Consider the following 22503-nt stretch of genomic DNA (forward strand, 5'->3'; position numbering starts at 1 on the left):
GGCAGGGGTAGGTGATGAGGAAGGGTCACAGGTAGGTGGTAGGTGATGAGGAAGGGTCACAGGCAGGGGTAGGTGACGAGGAAGGGTCACAGGCAGGGGTAGGTGACGAGGAAGGGTCACAGGCAGGGGTAGGTGACGAGGAAGGGTCACAAGCAGGGGTAGGTGATGAAGAAGGGTCACGGGGCAGGTGTAGGTGATGAGGAAGGGTCACAGGCAGGGGTAGGTGATGAGGAAGGGTCACAGGCAGGGGCAGGTGATGAGGAAGGGTCACAGGCAGGTGGTATGATGAGGAAGGGTCACAGGCAGGGGTAGGTGACGAGGAAGGGTCACAGGGCAGGGTAGGTGACGAGGAAGGGTCACAGGGCAGGGGTAGGTGACGAGGAAGGGTCACAGGCAGGGGCAGGTGACGAGGAAGGGTCACAGGCAGGGGCAGGTGACGAGGAAGGGTCACAGGCAGGGGCAGGTGATGAGGAAGGGTCACAGGCAGGGGTAGGTGACGAGGAAGGGTCACAGGCAGGGGCAGGTGATGAGGAAGGGTCACAGGCAGGGTAGGTGACGAGGAAGGGTCACAGGCAGGGGCAGGTGACGAGGAAGGGTCACAGGCAGGGGTAGGTGCGAGGAAGGGTCACAGGCAGGGGCAGGTAACGAGGAAGGGTCACAGGCAGGGGTAGGTGATGAGGAAGGGTCACAGGGCAGGGGCAGGTGACGAGGAAGGGTCACAGGCAGGGGTAGGTGACGAGGAAGGGTCACAGGCAGGGGCAGGTGACGAGGAAGGGTCACAGGGCAGGGGCAGGTGACGAGGAAGGGTCACAGGGCAGGTAGGTGACGAGGAAGGGTCACAGGGCAGGGGTAGGTGATGAGGAAGGTCGCAGGGCAAGGGTAGGTGAGAGAAGGGTCACAGGCAGGGTAGTGATGAGGAAGGGTCACAGGCAGGGGTAGGTGATGAGGAAGGGTCACAGGCAGGGGTAGGTGATGAGGAAGGGTCACAGGCCGGGGCAGGTGACGAGGAAGGGTCACAGGGCAGGGGTAGGTGATGAGGAAGGGTCACAGGCAGGGGCAGGTGATGAGGAAGGGTCACAGGCAGGGGTAGGTGACGAGGAAGGGTCACAGGCAGGGGTAGGTGATGAGGAAGGGTCACGGGGCAGGGAGGTGACGAGGAAGGGTCACAGGCAGGGGTAGGTGATGAGGAAGGGTCACAGGCAGGGGCAGGTGATGAGGAAGGCTGCCAGGGCAGGTGGTAGGGGACAAGGAAGGGCCCTGCCTCAAGAGAAGGTATAATTAATTATAGACTAAGCATGGACATGAAGGAAAAAACCATTTTGAAGTAACTTAATTCTTCCAAAAACAAATTTCAGGAGTATTTCATGGAATACAGAAATAGCCAAGATACCAAAACATAAAGAAGAAAATAGGAGCCATAATGACAAAATCAATCAATCAATCAATCAATCAACCAATTAAAATAAGCCTAGAACTGACACGTTAAAATGATAAACACATTAAAATAATTACTATAAAGGTGTATCATTTCTTGAAAAAGTTAAGATACAGACAATATTTAAAAAATAGTGGGACGTTAGAAAAATAGAGGTAGCCCTGGCCAGTTGGCTCAGTGGTAGAGTGTTGCCTGGTGTGTGAAAGTCCTGGGTTTGATTCCCGGCCAGGGCACACAGGAGAAGTGCCCACCTGCTTCTCCACCCCTCCCCCTCCCTCTTCTCTCTCTCTTCCCTTCCTGAAGCCCTGGCTCTATTGATTCGAGTGCACCAGCCCAGGACACTGAGGATGGCTCCCTGGGGCCTCCACCTCAGGTGCTAAAAATAGCTCGGTTGCGAGCATGGCCCCAGATGGGCAGAGCATTGGCCCTAGACTGGGGTTGCCAGGTGGATTCAGCTGGGGCTTATGAGGGAATCTGCCTCACTATCTCCCCTCCTCTCACTTGGAAAAAGAAGAAAAGAAAAAGAAAAGAATAATGAGGCATGAAAGCCCCTTCGTCTCCCCTCTTGAAGTTACAATAATTGGAACAGCTATGACAGCTATAACTCAACAAAGGCTTCCCTGCTCAGCACACAAGCATGTCCAAGTGACTCTCAGAGCGAAGCACCTGACGGTGGAAGGTGGGAGCAGAGCAGAGAGGAAGAAGAGGGCAGAGTGGGAGAGTGCCAGCGACAGGGGCAGAGAGAGTGGGAGAGTGCCAGCGACAGGGGCAGAGAGAGTGGGAGAGTGCCAGCTGTAAGGGCAGAGAGAGTGGGAGAGTGCCAGCGACAGGGGCAGAGAGAGTGGGAGAGTGCCAGCGACGGGGGCAGAGAGAGTGGGAGAGTGCCAGCGAAAGGGCAGAGAGAGTGGGAGAGTGCCAGCGACGGGGGCAGAGAGAGTGGGAGAGTGCCAGCGACGGGGGCAGAGAGAGTGGGAGAGTGCCAGCGACAGGGGCAGAGAGAGTGGGAGAGTGCCAGCGACGGGGGCAGAGAGAGTGGGAGAGTGCCAGCGACAGGGGCAGAGAGAGTGGGAGAGTGCCAGCGACGGGGGCAGAGAGAGTGGGAGAGTGCCAGCGACGGGGCAGGCAGAGTGGGAGAGTGCCAGCGACGGGGGCAGAGAGAGTGGGAGAGTGTCAGCGACGGGGACAGAGAGAGTGGGAGAGTGCCAGCGACGGGGCAGAGAGAGTGGGAGAGTGCCAGCGACGGGGGCAGAGAGAGTGGGAGAGTGCCAGCGACGGGGGCAGAGAGAGTGGGAGAGTGCCAGCGACGGGGGGCAGAGAGAGTGGGAGAGTGCCAGCTGTAAGGGCAGAGAGAGGGGGAGAGTGCCAGCGACGGGGGCAGAGAGAGTGGGAGAGTGCCAGCGACAGGGGCAGACAGAGTGGGAGAGTGCCAGCGACGGGGGCAGAGAGAGTGGGAGAGTGCCAGCGACAGGGGCAGAGAGAGTGGGAGAGTGCCAGCGACAGGGCAGAGCTCACTGAGCCCGCTGAGGGAGGTCAGGTTGCTGCTGGCGCTCCCGTCTGCCAGGGGAGCACAGAGAACCCGGGAGCCTTCCTGCAGGAGTGGGCAGTCTGCACTGTGGCTGCACACAGGACCCCGGGTGTGGACAAAGCAGGGGATCGAACTGGCAACCTCTGTGCTCTGGACAACATTCCAAGCAACCGAGGTATTTGACCTGGGCTTAATTTATTTTTATTGATTTTCAGAGAGCTAGAGAGAGGAAGGGAGAGAGAGGGAGAGAGGAAGGGAAACAGCTGTTCCACTCAGCTGTGCATTCTCTGGTTGCTTCCATCGTGTGCGTCCTGACTGGGGATCGAACCTGTAACCTTGTTTTTTCAATCAGGATGATGCTCTTAACTTTCTTAACCAACTGAGCTAACGAGCCGGGGCCAGCAAAATGTTATTTAAATGACAGGATTGAATACTGCAGTTCAAAAAGACATGAGAAAACACAGGTAGGTAGTTCAATAGATGCTGAAATAAAATCAGTGAACAAAATGATTACCTTACCAAAGGTATTAAAACTTTAAAGGAACAGAAAAACAGAAACACAGACCAATGGAACAGAATCAAGAGCCCAGAAATAAAACCACATGTATATGGACAAATAATCTTCAACAAAGGAGCCAAAAACACACAATGGAGGAAAGAAAGTCTCAATAAATGGTGCTGGGAAAACTGGAGAGCCACATGCAAAAGAATGAAACTTGGTTATAGCTTGTCCCCATGCACAAAAATTAATTCAAAATGGATTAAAGACCTAAATATAAGATCTGAAACAATAAATTACCTTGAATAAAACACAGGTACTGAGCTCGTAGCCATTGGCTGTAGAGAGCAACTTATGAATTCGACTCCAAAGGCAAAGGAAGTGAAGGCAAAAATAAATGAATGGGACTATTGCAAACCAAAAAGCTTCTGCACAGCAAAGGAAACTGACAACAAAACAAACAGACAGGCAATCAAATGGGAGATGATATTTGCCAACAACAGCTCCAATAAGGGGTTAATATCAAAAACATATAAAAGAACTCACAAAGCTCAGCAACAAACAACAAACAATCCAATTAAAACATGGGCAGAGGACCTGGACAGACACTCCCAGGAAGACATACAAATGGCCAACAGACATATGAAAAAATGCTCATCTTCACTAGCTATTAGAGAAATGCCAATCAAGACTACAATGAGATATCATCCCATACCTGTTAGATTAGCTATTATCAACATGACAGATAATATCAATAATTTCATTAACTCTAATGGCCTGAAATATAAAATAATATGGAATGTAAAATGTAACTGAAAAATTAAAAAAATGTAAATGGCCTGAGCCTCAATTAAAAAGAGGCAATTATCACACTGAAGAAAGAGCACACACTAACTACATATGCGTAGGTAAACTATTGTACATGGCCTCCTATCACAACGACAGACACAGGTTACTAGTAAGGAATGGGGAAAATATACCAGGGAAGCAGGAACTAAAGTGAGGTGGGGCGGCCAGTCTCACGTGTGGACCCTCACCAGGCCTGCTCGTGGGCTGGGCACCAGGCCCACCCACTGCTGGAGTCAGGCACTAGGACGGCCTCCCTGCCTGGGGGATACCCTGCAGGTACCTGGCCCACACTCGGATCCTACTGGCTGGCTCATTCACAGACGCCATCATCTGGTCTGTCCACGGTCCCCACGGACTGGCCTGCCCAGGATCTCTGGGCACGCACTGATGAAGGGCTTCCCCTCTGAAGTGATACCTTGTGCAATCCTTTGATCTGGATACCGGCCACCCAGCTAGGTGATGCAGCCTCAAAATACTGAGTTTCTTCACAGTCTTCTATTTCTTCGTTTCCCCTTCTAATTCTTGGATGGCCATACCAGTATGAGCGCTACAAAGAGAGCCAAAATGAGCATGAAAAGGAATGAAGCACTCTATCTGAACAGACCTATCACAAGTAAAGCAAACGAATCAGTGATCAAAACCCTCCCACAAAGAAAAGTGCAGGAGCAGATGGCTTCGCTGGTGAATTCGACCAAATATTTAAACAAGATTGACAACAATTCTTCTCCAAGCCTTCCAAGAAGTATAAAGAGGAGGAAACATTCCCTAACTTATACTATGAGCTCAGCAGTACTCGGACACCAAAGTCAGACAAAGACATCATGAAAAAAATAAACTAGAGAGCAAGATCCGCTATGAACACGGATGAAAAACCTTCAACCAGATGCCAGCGAACTGAACCTAGCAGCACACTCAAAGGGTTAAACACAATGATCCAATGGGAATTCCCCCAGGAATGCAGCGTGTGTTCAACAGATGAAAGCTAATCAATGCAATGTATCACACTGATGCAACAAGTGGGATAAACGTATAATCATTTCAGTTGATGCAAAAAAGCCTGACAAAGCATCAAAAAAGATAAAAACCCTCAGAAAACTAGAAATGGAAGGAAACTTTCTCAGAATGACAGAGGTCATCTTATCACGCTTCAGTGGTGAAAGACTGACAGCTCTGCCTCTGGAATTGGGAACAGGACAAGGAGGTCACGTCCATCCCCGCATTCCCCACTGCATGGGGGTATCAGCCAGAGCAAGGAGGCAAAAAGCAGCCAGACTGCAAAGGGAGAAGTGAAGCTACCTATATTTGAAGATGACATAACGCCTGTAGTTTATATACAGAAAAGCCCAATGAACACCCACCCCCCACGTACTACCAGAGCTAGTTCACAAGTCCACCAAAGATGCAGGGTACATGATAAACATGCAAAAGTCAGCTGTGTTTTTACACACCAGCAATGAACTATCCAAAAAGAAAATTAACAATTTCATTATAACAGCATACAAAAAGTGAAGTAAGTAGGAATAAAGAAATGAAAGGCTCACACAATAAAACTATAAAACCTTGCTTACATAGTATAAAGATGACATATAAATAGAAAACGCATGGACTGAAAGACAGTATTTATCATATGGTAATAATACAAGTAAAGTAATCCACAGACTCAGGGTAATCCCTGTAAAAACTCCAGGGGTCATTGTTGCAGAAATAAGAAGCTGATCCTCAAGTTTACATGGAACTGCTAGGGCCCACTAATAGTCAAAACAATCTTGAAAAGGAAATAATAAAGTTGGAGGACTCACTTTCAGATTTCAAAACTTACAGAACCACAGTAATCAAAACCACGCGGCCCAGGCTGGAAGGCAGACGTCCAGGCCAATGGCATGAAACCGTGGTTCAGAAATAAAGCCCTGCATCTGTGCAGCTGGTCTTCACCAAGCCTGCTAAGATCTGCTGGTCTTCACCAAGCCTGCTAAGACCTCTGGGGGGAAGGGGGCGCCTTCTGAAACAGTGGTGCTGGGGCAACCAGGTGTTCACACGCAGAAGAATGAAGCTGGATCCTTACATAACAGTGGGTAAAATTTACTCGCAATTGATCAAGGATTGAAATATAAGATATAAAACCACCAAACAGTTAGAATAAAACATATGGGTAGATCTTCATGACCTTGGATTTGACATTGGTGCTTTAGATATGATACCAAGTTCACAAACAACAAATGGAAATTGATTAGATTTAATAAAGATGAAAAAAAATCTGTGCATGAAAGGATACTATCAAAGAGAGTGAAAAAAAACAGTCCACGGAATGGAAGAAAATACTTAAAATCATGCATATGATAAGGGTCTAGTGTCCAAAATATATGAAAAGACAACCAAATTAAAAAATGGGCACAACTGTTTAATTTTCTAAATATAATTTAAAACAAAGAATATTTACATATTGTTATATGTACACAAAAATATCTCAGCATCACTAGTCATTAGGGAAATGCAAATCAAAACCCCAAGATACCGCTCTATGCCCACAAAAATGGCTGTAATAAAAGGAATAATAATGCTTGTAAGGACAGGTAGAGGTTGGAACGCTGGTCTACTGCTTGTGGGAATGTACAACGATACAGGCACTGTGGTTCCTGAAACAATGAAACGAAGTTACCATATGGATTACAATTCCAGTTCTAGGTATAGTCCCAGAAGAATTAAAACAGGGGTTCAAACAAATACCTGTACTGAAATATTCATAGCAGAACTATTCAGATAGACAAGAGGTGTCCTGTATGTTACACTACGGATGGATAAAGGAGTTGTTTTACTTGCGTACATTGGAACACTGTTTAGCGACCTAGAAGAAGGAAGCACTGGGACATATTGATACTATAAGACGGGCAAACTGCAAGAACACTGTGTTCAGTGAGAGAAGCCAGACACAACCAGTCACCTACTGAATGATTCTGTTTCTATAAAATATCTGGAACAGGTAAATTCATGTAAAAAGAAATCTAATTGATTAGTGGTTGCTAAGGGCTTCGGACAGGAAAAAATAAGATGTGACTTCCTAATTGACACAGGATTTTATTTTTGGGTGATGAAAATGTTTTGGAAATAGATATGTGCTGTGTAAATGTACTAAATGACACTGAATTTTTCACTTGGAAATGGTTTAAAGTTATAGTAATTTCATCTGAATTACAACTTAGATGTGAAAAAACAGAAACCAGGCTCTAAAAAGACTTGAAAGTCCTTTGTGAGATGGCAGAAGCTACAGCATACTTTCCAGGATTATATTTTTCAGCAAATATGTGTATGATTTGAATCCCTGGGATTTAGAAGCAAGAAAAAAATGTATTTTAAAATAGTATTCAAGAAGCAGGGACACAGAGAATTACTAAAAACAGGCCACAGTGAATATATCTTATTACACTTGGTCTGAGTGTCTTCTCTGTGTCATCGTCCAGCAGTGGTCAGGTGTACGGAGGGCGGAAGGCAGAGGTTCTCTGCTAGGTACGCTGGTCTAGCACTGAGGAGAAGCTGGTGCTGAGAACACAGACATGGGGACTCTCCTCACTAGGATCTAAGACTCTGTCACGTAGTAAGCGAGTTAGGAACAAACTGTGCAGAGACATTTAGGTTTCGTTATTTTCCAATAAAACCCACTCACTGTGTGCCACTTGACCGTGGAAGTGTCCAAGCACCCATACCTCCTGATGTGGGAATTTTCAGTGTCTCATCCACAGATATGTGCAACTGCACATGTGGAAGGCCTCGGGCATATTCTGAAATGGCTGGCATTTCTGCATGGCTGGGATACAGATGAAAGTGATTCTGCACCAGACCTTTCTATCTGATCCTAAATACTAATAAGAACTGTGACCTTTCACAGTAACAGAAGCGCGAGAACTCACCATGAGAAAGAAATACCATGGTTGGGACACGCCGTACACTCCCGGAAAGACAGTTTCTATATACCAGGCCACAAGGCCGTATAACAAAGCATCAAGTAAAAGCATTCCTATAATATAGCCAAATGTGAGGTTATCCTCTATGGTGGCTGGTGTCCAAAGGTTATCCCACTTAGCACCAATTTCTGAAATAAAAAAGGAGATATTTACCATTGATAGAAGCTCTGTGGCTGAAAACAACAAAGAAAAAAGATTGTTGATACTCTAAATTTTGCCACTGTGAATTATCTATATGTTGATACCCTAGTATAAAGGTCATCTTAGAAAATAATGGAATACGTAATAACATTGGTTTCTTTCCTCCTCCCCTTCCAAATCATGGATAGAAGCGCCCGTGTGATGACTGCTGGGGAGGGCTGGGGGAGGTGGAGGAGAGTAACGGGGGGACAGATGGTGATGGAGGGAGACTTGACCTGGAGTGGTGAACACGCAGTGCAGTGTACAGATGATGTGCTATGGAACTGTGCACCTGAAACCTGTATAATCCTGTTGACCAGTGTCTCTCTAATAAACTCAATAAAGAGAGATATGTATAAAAATAAACATAAATGATTGAAACAAAGTCAACAACTGAAATAAAAATAAACAATAACAAAAATGTCAAGAAAAAAGTGGATCTCCTAGATCCCATCCTTCTACTTTATCCCTCATACTAAATTCCCACTGAAATAACCATCAAGATATACAAATTTGGACAAACATTCAACAGTAACAGAGATAAATGCTGACTACCAAGCAGAGTGATGAAAACGGAAAGAGGAAGCTGTTGAAAGAGGACAAGCATCCTTTACTGCAACTCCTCTATTTCCAGGCAGGGTGCAGCACAGCTGAAAAGCAGGCAGGCCTCCAGGAAGCTCCTGGTGCAAAGAGCAAGGCGTGAAGAGGACAACAGCCCGTGTGACTTGTCCTTCCTTCAACAGGGGCCTGTGGACCCTGTAGACCAGCTTTCCTGTAGACCAGCACCTTCAGAAGAATGTTCAGGAAGCGATGATTTTCAAAATAAAAGCCAATTGAGGCAGTGAAGAGCAAACTAGAAACCCCAGGAAAAAAAAGAAGGTAGAATATAAATTTCAGAAAGCCTACACTAACTTGAGAAATTGTCCACCCAAACACAATAGGAGTCCCTGAAAGAGAAAATAAGCAATATAAAAAAGACACAATACCTAAATAATAAAATGAAAAAATCTGGCAAAAATAACTCAATTAGAAAAGTAAAATTATACATTTTGTTGCAGGATGTACAATGAAAACCCCATATCTAAATAAATTTTAGTGAATTTTTAATGCCTCATGTATAAAGTATCCATAAATAAGTTATATGTTACAGTCTTCTAATTGGATCCTCATTGGAATTAGGTTTTTGTTCATAGATTAGAAAATTTAGTATCCTCAATCTTCCTCATTCATCAGTAAGTGCAACAAAATTCTTGCTAAATCCCAACAAGACTTATCAAGTCATCTGAAGTTCAGGTGGAGAGCACAGGGACAGGAGTGACCTGAAGTTCAGGTGGAGAACACAGTGACAGGAGTGACCTGAAGTTCAGGAGGAGAGCACAGGGACAGGAGTGACCTGAAGTTCAGGAGGAGAGCACAGTGACAGGAGTGACCTGAAGTTCAGGTGGAGAGCACAGGGACAGGAGTGACAGGAGTGACCTGAAGTTCAGGTGGAGAGCACAGTGACAGGAGTGACAGGAGTGACCTGAAGTTCAGGTGGAGAGCACAGGGACAGGAGTGACCTGAAGTTCAGGTGGAGAGCACGGTGACAGGAGTGACCTGAAGTTCAGGTGGAGAGCACAGGGACAGGAGTGACCTGAAGCTCAGGTGGAGAGCACGGTGACAGGAGTGATCTGAAGCTCAGGTGGAGAGCACAGTGACAGGAGTGACCTGAAGTTCAGGTGGAGAGCACGGTGACAGGAGTGACCTGAAGTTCAGGTGGAGAGCACAGTGACAGGAGTGACCTGAAGTTCAGGTGGAGAGCACGGTGACAGGAGTGACCTGAAGTTCAGGTGGAGAGCACAGTGACAGGAGTGACAGGATGACCTGAAGTTCAGGTGGAGAGCACAGGGACAGGAGTGACCTGAAGCTCAGGTGGAGAGCACGGTGACAGGAGTGACCTGAAGTTCAGGTGGAGAGCACAGGGACAGGAGTGACCTGAAGCTCAGGTGGAGAGCACAGGGACAGGAGTGACCTGAAGCTCAGGTGGAGAGCACAGTGACAGGAGTGACAGGAGTGACCTGAAGTTCAGGTGGAGAGCACAGTGACAGGAGTGACAGGAGTGACCTGAAGCTCAGGTGGAGAGCACAGGGACAGGAGTGACCTGAAGCTCAGGTGGAGAGCACAGGGACAGGAGTGACCTGAAGTTCAGGTGGAGAGCACAGGGACAGGAGTGACCTGAAGCTCAGGTGGAGAGCACAGTGACAGGAGTGACAGGAGTGACCTGAAGTTCAGGTGGAGAGCACAGTGACAGGAGTGACCTGAAGTTCAGGTGAGAGCACAGTGACAGGAGTGACAGGAGTGACCTGAAGTTCAGGTGGAGAGCACAGTGACAGGAGTGACAGGAGTGACCTGAAGTTCAGGTGGAGAGCACGGTGACAGGAGTGACCTGAAGTTCAGGTGGAGAGCACAGGGACAGGAGTGACCTGAAGCTCAGGTGGACAGCACAGGGACAGGAGTGACCTGAAGCTCAGGTGAGAGCACAGTGACAGGAGTGACCTGAATTCAGGTGGAGAGCACAGTGACAGGAGTGACCTGAAGCTCAGGTGGAGAGCACAGTGACAGGAGTGACCTGAAGTTCAGGTGGAGAGCACAGGGACAGGAGTGACAGGAGTGACCTGAAGTTCAGGTGGAGAGCACAGGGACAGGAGTGACAGGAGTGACCTGAAGTTCAGGTGGAGAGCACAGTGACAGGAGTGACCTGAAGTTCAGGAGGAGAGCACAGTGACAGGAGTGACCTGAAGTTCAGGTGGAGAGCACGGTGACAGGAGTGACCAGAAGTTCAGGTGGAGAGCACGGTGACAGGAGTGACCTGAAGTTCAGGTGGAGAGCACAGGGACAGGAGTGACCTGAAGCTCAGGTGGACAGCACAGGGACAGGAGTGACCTGAAGCTCAGGTGGAGAGCACAGTGACAGGAGTGACCTGAAGTTCAGGTGGAGAGCACAGTGACAGGAGTGACCTGAAGTTCAGGTGGAGAGCACAGTGACAGGAGTGACCTGAAGTTCAGGTGGAGAGCACAGGGACAGGAGTGACAGGAGTGACCTGAAGTTCAGGTGGAGAGCACAGGGACAGGAGTGACAGGAGTGACCTGAAGTTCAGGTGGAGAGCACAGTGACAGGAGTGACCTGAAGTTCAGGAGGAGAGCACAGTGACAGGAGTGACCTGAAGTTCAGGTGGAGAGCACGGTGACAGGAGTGACCTGAAGTTCAGGTGGAGAGCACAGTGACAGGAGTGACCTTGAAGTTCAGGTGGAGAGCACAGTGACAGGAGTGACCTGAAGCTCAGGTGGAGAGCACGGTGACAGGAGTGACAGGAGTGACCTGAAGCTCAGGTGGAGAGCACGTGACAGGAGTGATCTGAAGTTCAGGTGGAGAGCACAGTGACAGGAGTGACCTGAAGCTCAGGTGGAGAGCACAGGGACAGGAGTGACCTGAAGTTCAGGTGGAGAGCACAGGGACAGGAGTGACCTGAAGTTCAGGTGAGGAGCACAGGGACAGGAGTGACCTGAAGTTCAGGTGGAGAGCACAGGGACAGGAGTGACAGGAGTGACCTGAAGCTCAGGTGGAGAGCACAGTGACAGGAGTGACCTGAAGCTCAGGTGGAGAGCACAGTGACAGGAGTGACCTGAAGTTCAGGTGGAGAGCACGGTGACAGAGTGATCTGAAGTTCAGGTGGAGAGCACAGGGACAGGAGTGACCTGAAGCTCAGGTGGAGAGCACGGTGACAAGAGTGACCTGAAGTTCAGGTGGAGAGCACAGGGACAGGAGTGACAGGAGTGACCTGAAGTTCAGGTGGAGAGCACAGGGACAGGAGTGACCTGAAGTTCAGGTGGAGAGCACAGGGACAGGAGTGACAGGAGTGACCTGAAGTTCAGGTGGAGAGCACAGTGACAGGAGTGACAGGAGTGACCTGAAGTTCAGGAGGAGAGTACAGGGACAGGAGTGACCTGAAGCTCAGGTGGAGAGCACAGGGACAGGAGTGACCTGAAGTTCAGGTGGAGCACGGTGACAGGAGTGACCTGAAGCTCAGGTGGAGAGCACAGGGACAGGAGTGGACCTGAAGTTCAGGTGGAGAGCACGGTGACAGGAGTGACAGGAGTGACCTGAAGCTCAGGTGGAGAGCACAGGGACAGAGTGACAGGAGTGACCTGAAGTTCAGGTGGAGAGCACAGGGACAGAGTGACCTGAAGTTCAGGAGGAGAGCACAGGGACAGGAGTGACAGGAGTGACCTGAAGTTCAGGTGGAGAGCACAGTGACAGGAGTGACAGGAGTGACCTGAAGTTCAGGAGGAGAGCACAGGGACAGGAGTGACCTGAAGCTCAGGTGGAGAGCACAGGGACAGGATGACCTGAAGTTCAGGTGGAGAGCACGGTGACAGGAGTGACCTGAAGCTCAGGTGGAGAGCACAGGGACAGGAGTGACCTGAAGTTCAGGTGGAGAGCACGGTGACAGGAGTGACAGGAGTGACCTGAAGTTCAGGTGGAGAGCACAGGGACAGGAGTGACAGGAGTGACCTGAAGTTCAGGTGGAGAGCACAGTGACAGGAAGTGACCTGAAGTTCAGGTGGAGAGCACAGGGACAGGAGTGACCTGAAGCTCAGGTGGAGAGCACAGTGACAGGAGTGACCTGAAGTTCAGGAGGAGAGCACAGTGACAGGAGTGACCTGAAGTTCAGGTGGAGAGCACAGTGACAGGAGTGACCTGAAGCTGAGGTGGAGAGCACAGTGACAGGAGTGACCTGAAGTTCAGGTGGAGAGCACAGGGACAGGAGTGACAGGAGTGACCTGAAGTTCAGGTGGAGAGCACAGGGACAGGAGTGACCTGAAGTTCAGGTGGAGAGCACAGTGACAGGATGACTGAAGTTCAGGTGGAGAGCACAGGGACAGGAGTGACCTGAAGCTCAGGTGGAAGCACAGTGACAGGAGTGACCTGAAGTTCAGGAGGAGAGCACAGTGACAGGAGTGACCTGAAGTTCAGGTGGAGAGCACGGTGACAGGAGTGACCTGAAGTTCAGGTGGAGAGCACAGTGACAGGAGTGACCTTGAAGTTCAGGTGGGAGCACAGTGACAGGAGTGACCTGAAGTTCAGGTGGAGAGCACAGGGACAGGAGTGACCTGAAGCTCAGGTGGAGAGCACGGTGACAGGAGTGACAGGAGTGACCTGAAGCTCAGGTGGAGAGCACAGTGACAGGAGTGATCTGAAGTTCAGGTGGAGAGCACAGTGACAGGAGTGACAGGAGTGACCTGAAGTTCAGGTGGAGAGCACAGGGACAGGAGTGACCTGAAGGTTCAGGAGGAGAGCACAGGGACAGGAGTGACAGGAGTGACCTGAAGTTCAGGAGGAGAGCACAGTGACAGGAGTGACCTGAAGTTCAGGTGGAGAGCACTGTGACAGGAGTGACCTGAAGTTCAGGTGGAGAGCACAGTGACAGGAGTGACCTTGAAGTTCAGGTGGAGAGCACAGTGACAGGAGTGACCTGAAGTTCAGGTGGAGAGCACAGGGACAGGAGTGACCTGAAGCTCAGGTGGAGAGCACGGTGACAGGAGTGACAGGAGTGACCTGAAGCTCAGGTGGAGAGCACAGTGACAGGAGTGACCTGAAGCTCAGGTGGAGCACAGTGACAGGAGTGACCTGAAGCTCAGGTGGAGAGCACAGGGACAGGAGTGACCTGAAGTTCAGGTGGAGAGCACAGGGACAGGAGTGACCTGAAGTTCAGGTGGAGAGCACAGGGAAGGAGTGACCTGAAGTTCAGGTGAGAGCACAGGGACAGGAGTGACAGGAGTGACCTGAATCAGGTGGAGAGCACAGTGACAGGAGTGACCTGAAGCTCAGGTGGAGAGCACAGTGACAGGAGTGACCTGAAGTTCAGGTGGAGAGCACGGTGACAGGAGTGATCTGAAGTTCAGGTGGAGAGCACAGGGACAGGAGTGACCTGAAGCTCAGGTGGAGAGCACGGTGACAGGAGTGATCTGAAGTTCAGGTGGAGAGCACAGGGACAGGAGTGACAGGAGTGACCTGAAGTTCAGGTGGAGAGCACAGGGACAGGAGTGACCTGAAGTTCAGGAGGAGAGCACAGGGACAGGAGTGACAGGAGTGACCTGAATTCAGGTGGAGAGCACAGTGACAGGAGTGACAGGAGTGACCTGAAGTTCAGGAGGAAGCACAGGGACAGGAGTGACCTGAAGCTCAGGTGGAGAGCACAGGGACAGGAGTGACCTGAAGTTCAGGTGGAGAGCACGTGACAGGAGTGACCTGAAGCTCAGGTGGAGAGCACAGGGACAGGAGTGACCTGAAGTTCAGGTGGAGAGCACGGTGACAGGGTGACAGGAGTGACCTGAAGCTCAGGTGGAGAGCACAGGGACAGGAGTGACAGGAGTGACCTGAAGTTCAGGTGGAGAGCACAGGGACAGAGTGACCTGAAGTTCAGGAGGAGAGCACAGGGACAGGAGTGACAGGAGTGACCTGAAGTTCAGGTGGAGAGCACAGTGACAGGAGTGACAGGAGTGACCTGAAGTTCAGGAGCAGAGCACAGGGACAGGAGTGACCTGAAGCTCAGGTGGAGAGCACAGGGACAGGAGTGACCTGAAGTTCAGGTGGAGAGCACGGTGACAGGAGTGACCTGAAGCTCAGGTGGAGAGCACAGGGACAGGAGTGACCTGAAGTTCAGGTGGAGAGCACGGTGACAGGAGTGACAGGAGTGACCTGAAGTTCAGGTGGAGAGCACAGGGACAGGAGTGATCTGAAGTTCAGGTGGAGAGCACAGGGACAGGAGTGACCTGAAGTTCAGGTGGAGAGCACAGGGACAGGAGTGACCTGAAGTTCAGGTGGTAGAGCACGGTGACAGGAGTGACCTGAAGTTCAGGTGGAGAGCACAGGGACAGGAGTGACCTGAAGTTCAGGTGGAGAGCACAGTGACAGGAGTGATCTGAAGTTCAGGTGGAGAGCACAGTGACAGGAGTGACCTGAAGTTCAGGTGGAGAGCACAGGGACAGGAGTGACCTGAAGTTCAGGTGGAGAGCACAGGGACAGGAGTGATCTGAAGTTCAGGTGGAGAGCACAGTGACAGGAGTGACCTGAAGTTCAGGTGGAGAGCACAGGGACAGGAGTGACAGGAGTGACCTGAAGTTCAGGTGGAGAGCACAGTGACAGGAGTGACCTGAAGCTCAGGTGGAGAGCACAGTGACAGGAGTGACCTGAAGTTCAGGTGGAGAGCACAGGGACAGGAGTGACAGGAGTGACCTGAAGTTCAGGTGGAGAGCACAGTGACAGGAGTGATCTGAAGTTCAGGAGGAGAGCACAGTGACAGGAGTGACAGGAGTGACCTGAAGTTCAGGTGGAGAGCACAGTGACAGGAGTGACAGGAGTGACCTGAAGTTCAGGAGGAGAGCACAGGGACAGGAGTGACCTGAAGCTCAGGTGGAGAGCACAGGGACAGGAGTGACCTGAAGTTCAGGTGGAGAGCACGGTGACAGGAGTGACCTGAAGCTCAGGTGGAGAGCACAGGGACAGGAGTGACCTGAAGTTCAGGTGGAGAGCACGGTGACAGGAGTGACAGGAGTGACCTGAAGTTCAGGTGGAGAGCACAGGGACAGGAGTGATCTGAAGTTCAGGTGGAGAGCACAGGGACAGGAGTGACCTGAAGTTCAGGTGGAGAGCACAGGGACAGGAGTGACCTGTAGTTCAGGGGAGAGCACGGTGACAGGAGTGACCTGAAGCTCAGGTGGAGAGCACAGGGACAGGAGTGACCTGAAGTTCAGGTGGAGAGCACGGTGACAGGAGTGACCTGAAGTTCAGGTGATGCACGGTGACAGGAGTGACCTGAAGCTCAGGTGAGAGCACAGTGACAGGAGTGACCTGAAGCTCAGGTGGAGAGCACAGTGACAGGAGTGACAGGAGTGACCTGAAGCTCAGGTGGAGAGCACAGGGACAGGAGTGACCTGAAGTTCAGGTGGAGAGCACAGGGACAGGAGTGACCTGAAGTTCAGGTGGAGAGCACAGGGACAGGAGTGACCTGAAGCTCAGGTGGAGAGCACAGGGACAGGAGTGACCTGAAGTTCAGGTGGAGAGCACAGGGACAGGAGTGACCTGAAGTTCAGGTGGAGAGCACAGGGACAGGATGACCTGAAGTTCAGGTGGAGAGCACAGGGACAGGAGTGACCTGAAGCTCAGGTGGAGAGCACAGGGACAGGAGTGACCTGAAGTTCAGGTGGAGAGCACAGGGACAGGAGTGACCTGAAGTTCAGGTGGAGAGCATAGGGACAGGAGTGACCTGAAGCTCAGGTGGAGAGCACAGGGACAGGAGTGACCTGAAGTTCAGGTGGAGAGCACAGGGACAGGTGACCTGAAGTTCAGGTGGAGAGCACAGTGACAGGAGTGACAGGAGTGACCTGAAGTTCAGGTGGAGAGCACAGGGACAGGAGTGATCTGAAGTTCAGGTGGAGAGCACAGGGACAGGAGTGACCTGAAGTTCAGGTGGAGAGCACAGGGACAGGAGTGACCTGAAGTTCAGGTGGAGAGCACAGGGACAGGAGTGACCTGAAGTTCAGGTGGAGAGCACGGTGACAGGAGTGACCTGAAGTTCAGGTGGAGAGCACGGTGACAGGAGTGACCTGAAGCTCAGGTGGAGAGCACAGTGACAGGAGTGACCTGAAGCTCAGGTGGAGAGCACAGTGACAGGAGTGACCGGAGTGACCTGAAGCTCAGGTGGAGAGCACAGGGACAGGAGTGACCTGAAGTTCAGGTGGAGAGCACAGGGACAGGAGAGACCTGAAGTTCAGGTGGAGAGCACGGTGACAGGAGTGACAGGAGTGACCTGAAGTTCAGGTGGAGAGCACAGGGACAGGAGTGACCTGAAGTTCAGGTGGAGAGCACAGGGACAGGAGTGACCTGAAGTTCAGGTGGAGAGCACGGTGACAAGTGGACAGGAGTGACCTGAAGTTCAGGTGGAGAGCACAGGGACAGGAGTGACCTGAAGCTCAGGTGGAGAGCACGGTGACAGGAGTGACCTGAAGTTCAGGTGGAGAGCACAGGACAGGTGACCTGAAGTTCAGGTGAGAGCACGGTGGACAGGAGTGACCTGAAGTTCAGGTGGAGAGCACAGGGACAGGAGTGACCTGAAGCTCAGGTGGAGAGCACAGTGACAGGAGTGACAGGAGTGACCTGAAGTTCAGGTGGAGAGCACAGTGACAGGAGTGACAGGAGTGACCTGAAGTTCAGGTGGAGAGCACAGTGACAGGAGTGACAGGAGTGACCTGAAGTTCAGGTGGAGAGCACAGTGACAGGAGTGACAGGAGTGACCTGAAGTTCAGGTGGAGAGCACAGGGACAGGAGTGACCTGAAGCTCAGGTGGAGAGCACAGGGACAGGAGTGACCTGAAGTTCAGGTGGAGAGCACAGAGACAGGAGTGACCTGAAGCTCAGGTGGAGAGCACAGTGACAGGAGTGACAGGAGTGACCTGAAGTTCAGGTGGAGAGCACAGTGACAGGAGTGACAGGAGTGACCTGAAGTTCAGGTGGAGAGCACAGTGACAGGAGTGACAGAGTGACCTGAAGTTCAGGTGGAGAGCACGGTGACAGGAGTGACAGGAGTGACCTGAAGTTCAGGTGGAGAGCACGGTGACAGGAGTGACAGGAGTGACCTGAAGTTCAGGTGGAGAGCACAGTGACAGGAGTGACCTGAAGTTCAGGTGGAGAGCACGGTGACAGGAGTGACCTGAAGTTCAGGTGGAGAGCACAGGGACAGGAGTGACCTGAAGCTCAGGTGGAGAGCACAGACAGGAGTGATCTGAAGTTCAGGTGGAGAGCACAGGGACAGGAGTGACAGGAGTGACCTGAAGTTCAGGTGGAGAGCACGGTGACAGGAGTGACAGGAGTGACCTGAAGTTCAGGTGGAGAGCACGGTGACAGGAGTGACAGGAGTGACCTGAAGTTCAGGTGGAGAGCACAGGGACAGGAGTGACCTGAAGTTCAGGTGGAGAGCACGGTGACAGGAGTGACAGGAGTGACCTGAAGCTCAGGTGGAGAGCACAGGGACAGGAGTGACCTGAAGTTCAGGTGGAGAGCACAGGGACAGGAGTGACCTGAAGTTCAGGTGAGAGCACGGTGACAGGAGTGACCTGAAGTTCAGGTGGAGAGCACAGACAGGAGTGATCTGAAGTTCAGGTGTGAGAGCACGGTGACAGGAGTGACAGGAGTGACCTGAAGTTCAGGTGGAGAGCACAGGGACAGGAGTGACCTGAAGTTCAGGTGGAGAGCACAGACAGGAGTGAACTGAAGTTCAGGTGAGAGCACGGTGACAGGAGTGACAGGAGTGACCTGAAGTTCAGGTGGAGAGCACAGGGACAGGAGTGACCTGAAGTTCAGATGGAGAGCACGGTGACAGGAGTGACAGGAGTGACCTGAAGCTCAGGTGGAGAGCACAGGGACAGGATGACCTGAAGTTCAGGTGAGAGCACAGGGACAGGAGTGACCTGAAGTTCAGGTGGAGAGCACGGTGACAGGAGTGACCTGAAGTTCAGGTGGAGAGCACAGGGACAGGAGTGACAGGAGTGACCTGAAGTTCAGGTGGAGAGCACAGGGACAGGAGTGACAGGAGTGACCTGAAGTTCAGGTGGAGAGCACGGTGACAGGAGTGACCTGAAGTTCAGGTGGAGCACAGTGACAGGAGTGACAGGAGTGACCTGAAGTTCAGGTAGAGAGCACAGTGACAGGAGTGACAGAGTGACCGAAGTTCAGGTGAGACACAGTGACAGGAGTGACAGGAGTGACCTGAAGTTCAGGTGGAGAGCACGTGACAGGAGTGACAGGAGTGACCTGAAGTTCAGGTGGAGAGCACAGTGACAGGAGTGACTAGGGAACCAGCTGTGGGTGCAAGACTAGCAAACACTGAGCCTTGTTATAAAGCAATGATGAGCAAAGACGTGGCAGGGACACAAAACAGACTGAAAAAATCAACAGAGCAGAAAAGATCACCAGAAACAGACCCATGCACATACGGAAATGATGGAAAACAAGGTGGAATCAGAAACCAGTAAAGAACAAACTATCCAATAAATGAATGTCATGAAAATAAATAATTAAGTTCTTACCTTATAACAAACAGAAGTATCAACTCTATGTTTATTGAAAACCCAAATGTAAAAATAAAAATACAAAATTTTAGAAGAAATTATAAGATTATTATCTTTATGACTCCGAGTCTAAAAGGATTTTTTGGAAAAGACTGACAAATGATTACATTAAATTAAGGAAGCTAACAATACAAATTTTGGAAAGGAAGTCCATTCTAGAAAGACAAAGAAGAAAGGCATCCTCCTCTCCCCGAGTAAGAAATGAATTAAATGGGAAAAAAAACTGGCAAAGGAAAGAGACAGAACAGGTACATGGATCCTAGGTTTTCCCATTTCAGGGAAACTCCGGCAGCCACTTGGGTGGGCTCATGTGTAATTCCCAAACTGTGCGATGGTGGCATGGGTACTGGCACAGTCAGGACCCGAGGCGAGACAACGGGCTTCTCATGTCTTAAACGCCAGAGCTTGCAGAACTGTCTAAGTGTGAAGGCCAGAGTCTCAGAGAGGGCCTGGCCATGGCAGAGGAACGCAGCCAGAATCACACTTCTGACAGACAAGGTACATTCTCAGACGGACATGGTGCCACATGGGCCACACATAAATAAATACACCTCAGCTCTGGAGGGTACTCCACCACAGACGCAAAAGGTCCCGATCCAAATACGTCTGAGGCTCCCCCTTTCATTCTCCACAAGAGATTCATAAATTCCCCTCTCCACACATATCATCCTGAAGGAGAAGAGAGATGTCTGAAAGGTTGATACGCCCATAAGAACATGAATAAATCACTGGGTAAACATATATTACATTGGTTTTCTTCAGCCCAGTAGTGTGGAGTTTGGAGGAATATTAGTGATAGGAAATAAAGAAGCTATATTTGTTTTTAAAATAGAGTAGTGTACTATATTATTGGAAAGAATGTAGAAAAACTCATGTGCTATTTATCTCTTTTTGAAAGGTGTCATAATAGCAATTAAAATTGTTACAAACACATCAAAAGATAGCATTTTTATATCTAGGAATGTATTTGTATTAGTATGCACACTGCATGAGCAAATATAATATGTATATTCTTGTGGGTAATAGCAAAAAATTGGAAACCACTCAAATGTGCATTGATAGAGAACCAGTTAATTATAGTACTTCTTCACAATGGAATATTATACAACTTTGGATAAAAAACACTTACCTATGTGGGAAGAGGTCTAATATAAATATTGAATATATAGCATAAAGTAAATACAGCAATTTGTAGGTTATAAGGTTTAAAATGATTTTGAGAGTATAACTGGGGCTTTAATGTGAAGAGATGGGAACACTTAATTTTTCACATTTCTGATTTTTTGACAGTTCACATAATTGCCTTTACAGTAAATAAAAAATCAGGGGATAAATAACTCTTATTACATTTCTTACCTCTTTACCACGCCGCCTTGTTCTACCATTCTAGGAATCAAATAGCAAAGGCAAAACTTTCAAGGCAAACACTTACCTTTTATTTCCAGCTTCATCAGAAGATTAACACCCAGTGCCAGTGCAACATTTGAGCTGAGACAGGCAGCCACCTTGGTCGTGAGGGTTATACATCCATAGTTTTGACTAATGGAGTTAAATGGGAAAAAACTGGCAAAAAATAGGAAGCTTCCAACAGAAGCAGCTAAATGGACTGCGGAGAAGAAGGAAAGTGTAAGTCAGTATAAAACAATATGCAAAATGGTGAGTTACAGAAAACTTTTTATGCCATGCTACAGTAACAGAATGCAAGCTGTATGAAGGAAGAAAATTTTTTTTCTACCGTTGTATCACCAGTGTCTGATACATTGTACGTGCTCAGTAAATGTGTTGAATAACTGCATTAAGTATAGGGTGTGTTAATGTATAAGATATTTAACACATGTGATAAATATAAATATTTAGTCATTTAGGGCTTCCAGTTAAGATGGCAACATAGGTAAATGGCATACTTACACCCTCCCAAAACCATATCAAAATTACAACTAAACTATCGAACAACTGTCAATCCTACAACTGAGAATATGAAGAAGTCACATCCCGATTGGTGGGAGGGGCGCAAACGTGTAACAGGCTGGCCCCTCTCCCACCTGTGGTGGACAAACATCGGGAGGGGTGTCTCAGCTGTAGAGGTCCCCCCTGAGGAGCAAGGGGTCCCAGCCCCACACCAGGCCCCCCAGCTCAGGGTTCCAGTGCCGGAAGAGCCGTCCCATCACTTCTGTTAGTAAAAACCAGAGGGAATTTTGGCTGAGTGAGTCGAGGGCTGCTGGAGTCCCAGGGGTTCCCCCTAAAAGGACCATGCAGGGCCTTCCCAAGAATTACTCCTCTGAGCTCCTGTGCGGGGGCAGCAGCTTGGCAGGCTTGAAGGACACATGGAAGGTGAGGGCCACATTTCTCACAGACGGAAGTGTGGCCGAGGCCACTGTGGCTTTGCTGAGCCCTTCTGCCTCAGACCAGCCGGCAGGCACCGTATCTGAGTCTCATCGACCTGGCTATCCCTGTTGACCTTGCCCTGGAGATTTCCTGAGACTCAGCCCCACCCCAGTTGCAAGCACACCAAAGCTGTTTCCAGTGGCTTTTCCGTACAAATGTTCCGTCATAACTCATTGTGGCAGACTTTCCTAATATTTCTCAAAGCAGCAGCATCTGGCCTTGCTGGGCCTCATAGCTCTTGTTAAGTGGTCCCAGGACAACCACTCAGGGCCGCTGGCCTTGGTTCATAGCTGGGCCTCTCTGGGGTACCTTGAAGACCAGCACAAGTAGCAACCATCTGCAGATGGCTTTGTAGCTCATGACAAGTGACCCCAGCAGAACACAGGCAGTGGCTGATCTTGTCCTGCACATCCTGAGGCCCCGGAGCCAGGGCACCCGGTGGATAGCTTCAGAGGATGTTGAAGCACTACCCAACCACCTCCACAAATGACACAGCCAAGGACAGAAAGT

At 49.9% G+C, this 22503-nt stretch overlaps 1 protein-coding gene across 1 annotated transcript in view; it reads right to left on the reverse strand.

Moving 5' to 3' along the window:
• The window catches only part of LOC136404362 (phospholipid-transporting ATPase ABCA3-like), a 113917-nt gene extending 91757 nt beyond the window's left edge, over positions 1–22160 (reverse strand). Inside the window, 4 exon segments of the mRNA XM_066383679.1 lie at positions 4724–4855; positions 8211–8392; positions 21041–21214; positions 22118–22160. Of these exon segments, the coding sequence (XP_066239776.1) occupies positions 4724–4855; positions 8211–8392; positions 21041–21214; positions 22118–22160 (531 nt within the window).
• Positions 22161–22503: the final 343 nt, after the last annotated feature.

Source organism: Saccopteryx leptura, chromosome 4 (genome assembly GCF_036850995.1).
Source record: "Saccopteryx leptura isolate mSacLep1 chromosome 4, mSacLep1_pri_phased_curated, whole genome shotgun sequence".
Taxonomy (NCBI): domain Eukaryota; kingdom Metazoa; phylum Chordata; class Mammalia; order Chiroptera; family Emballonuridae; genus Saccopteryx; species Saccopteryx leptura.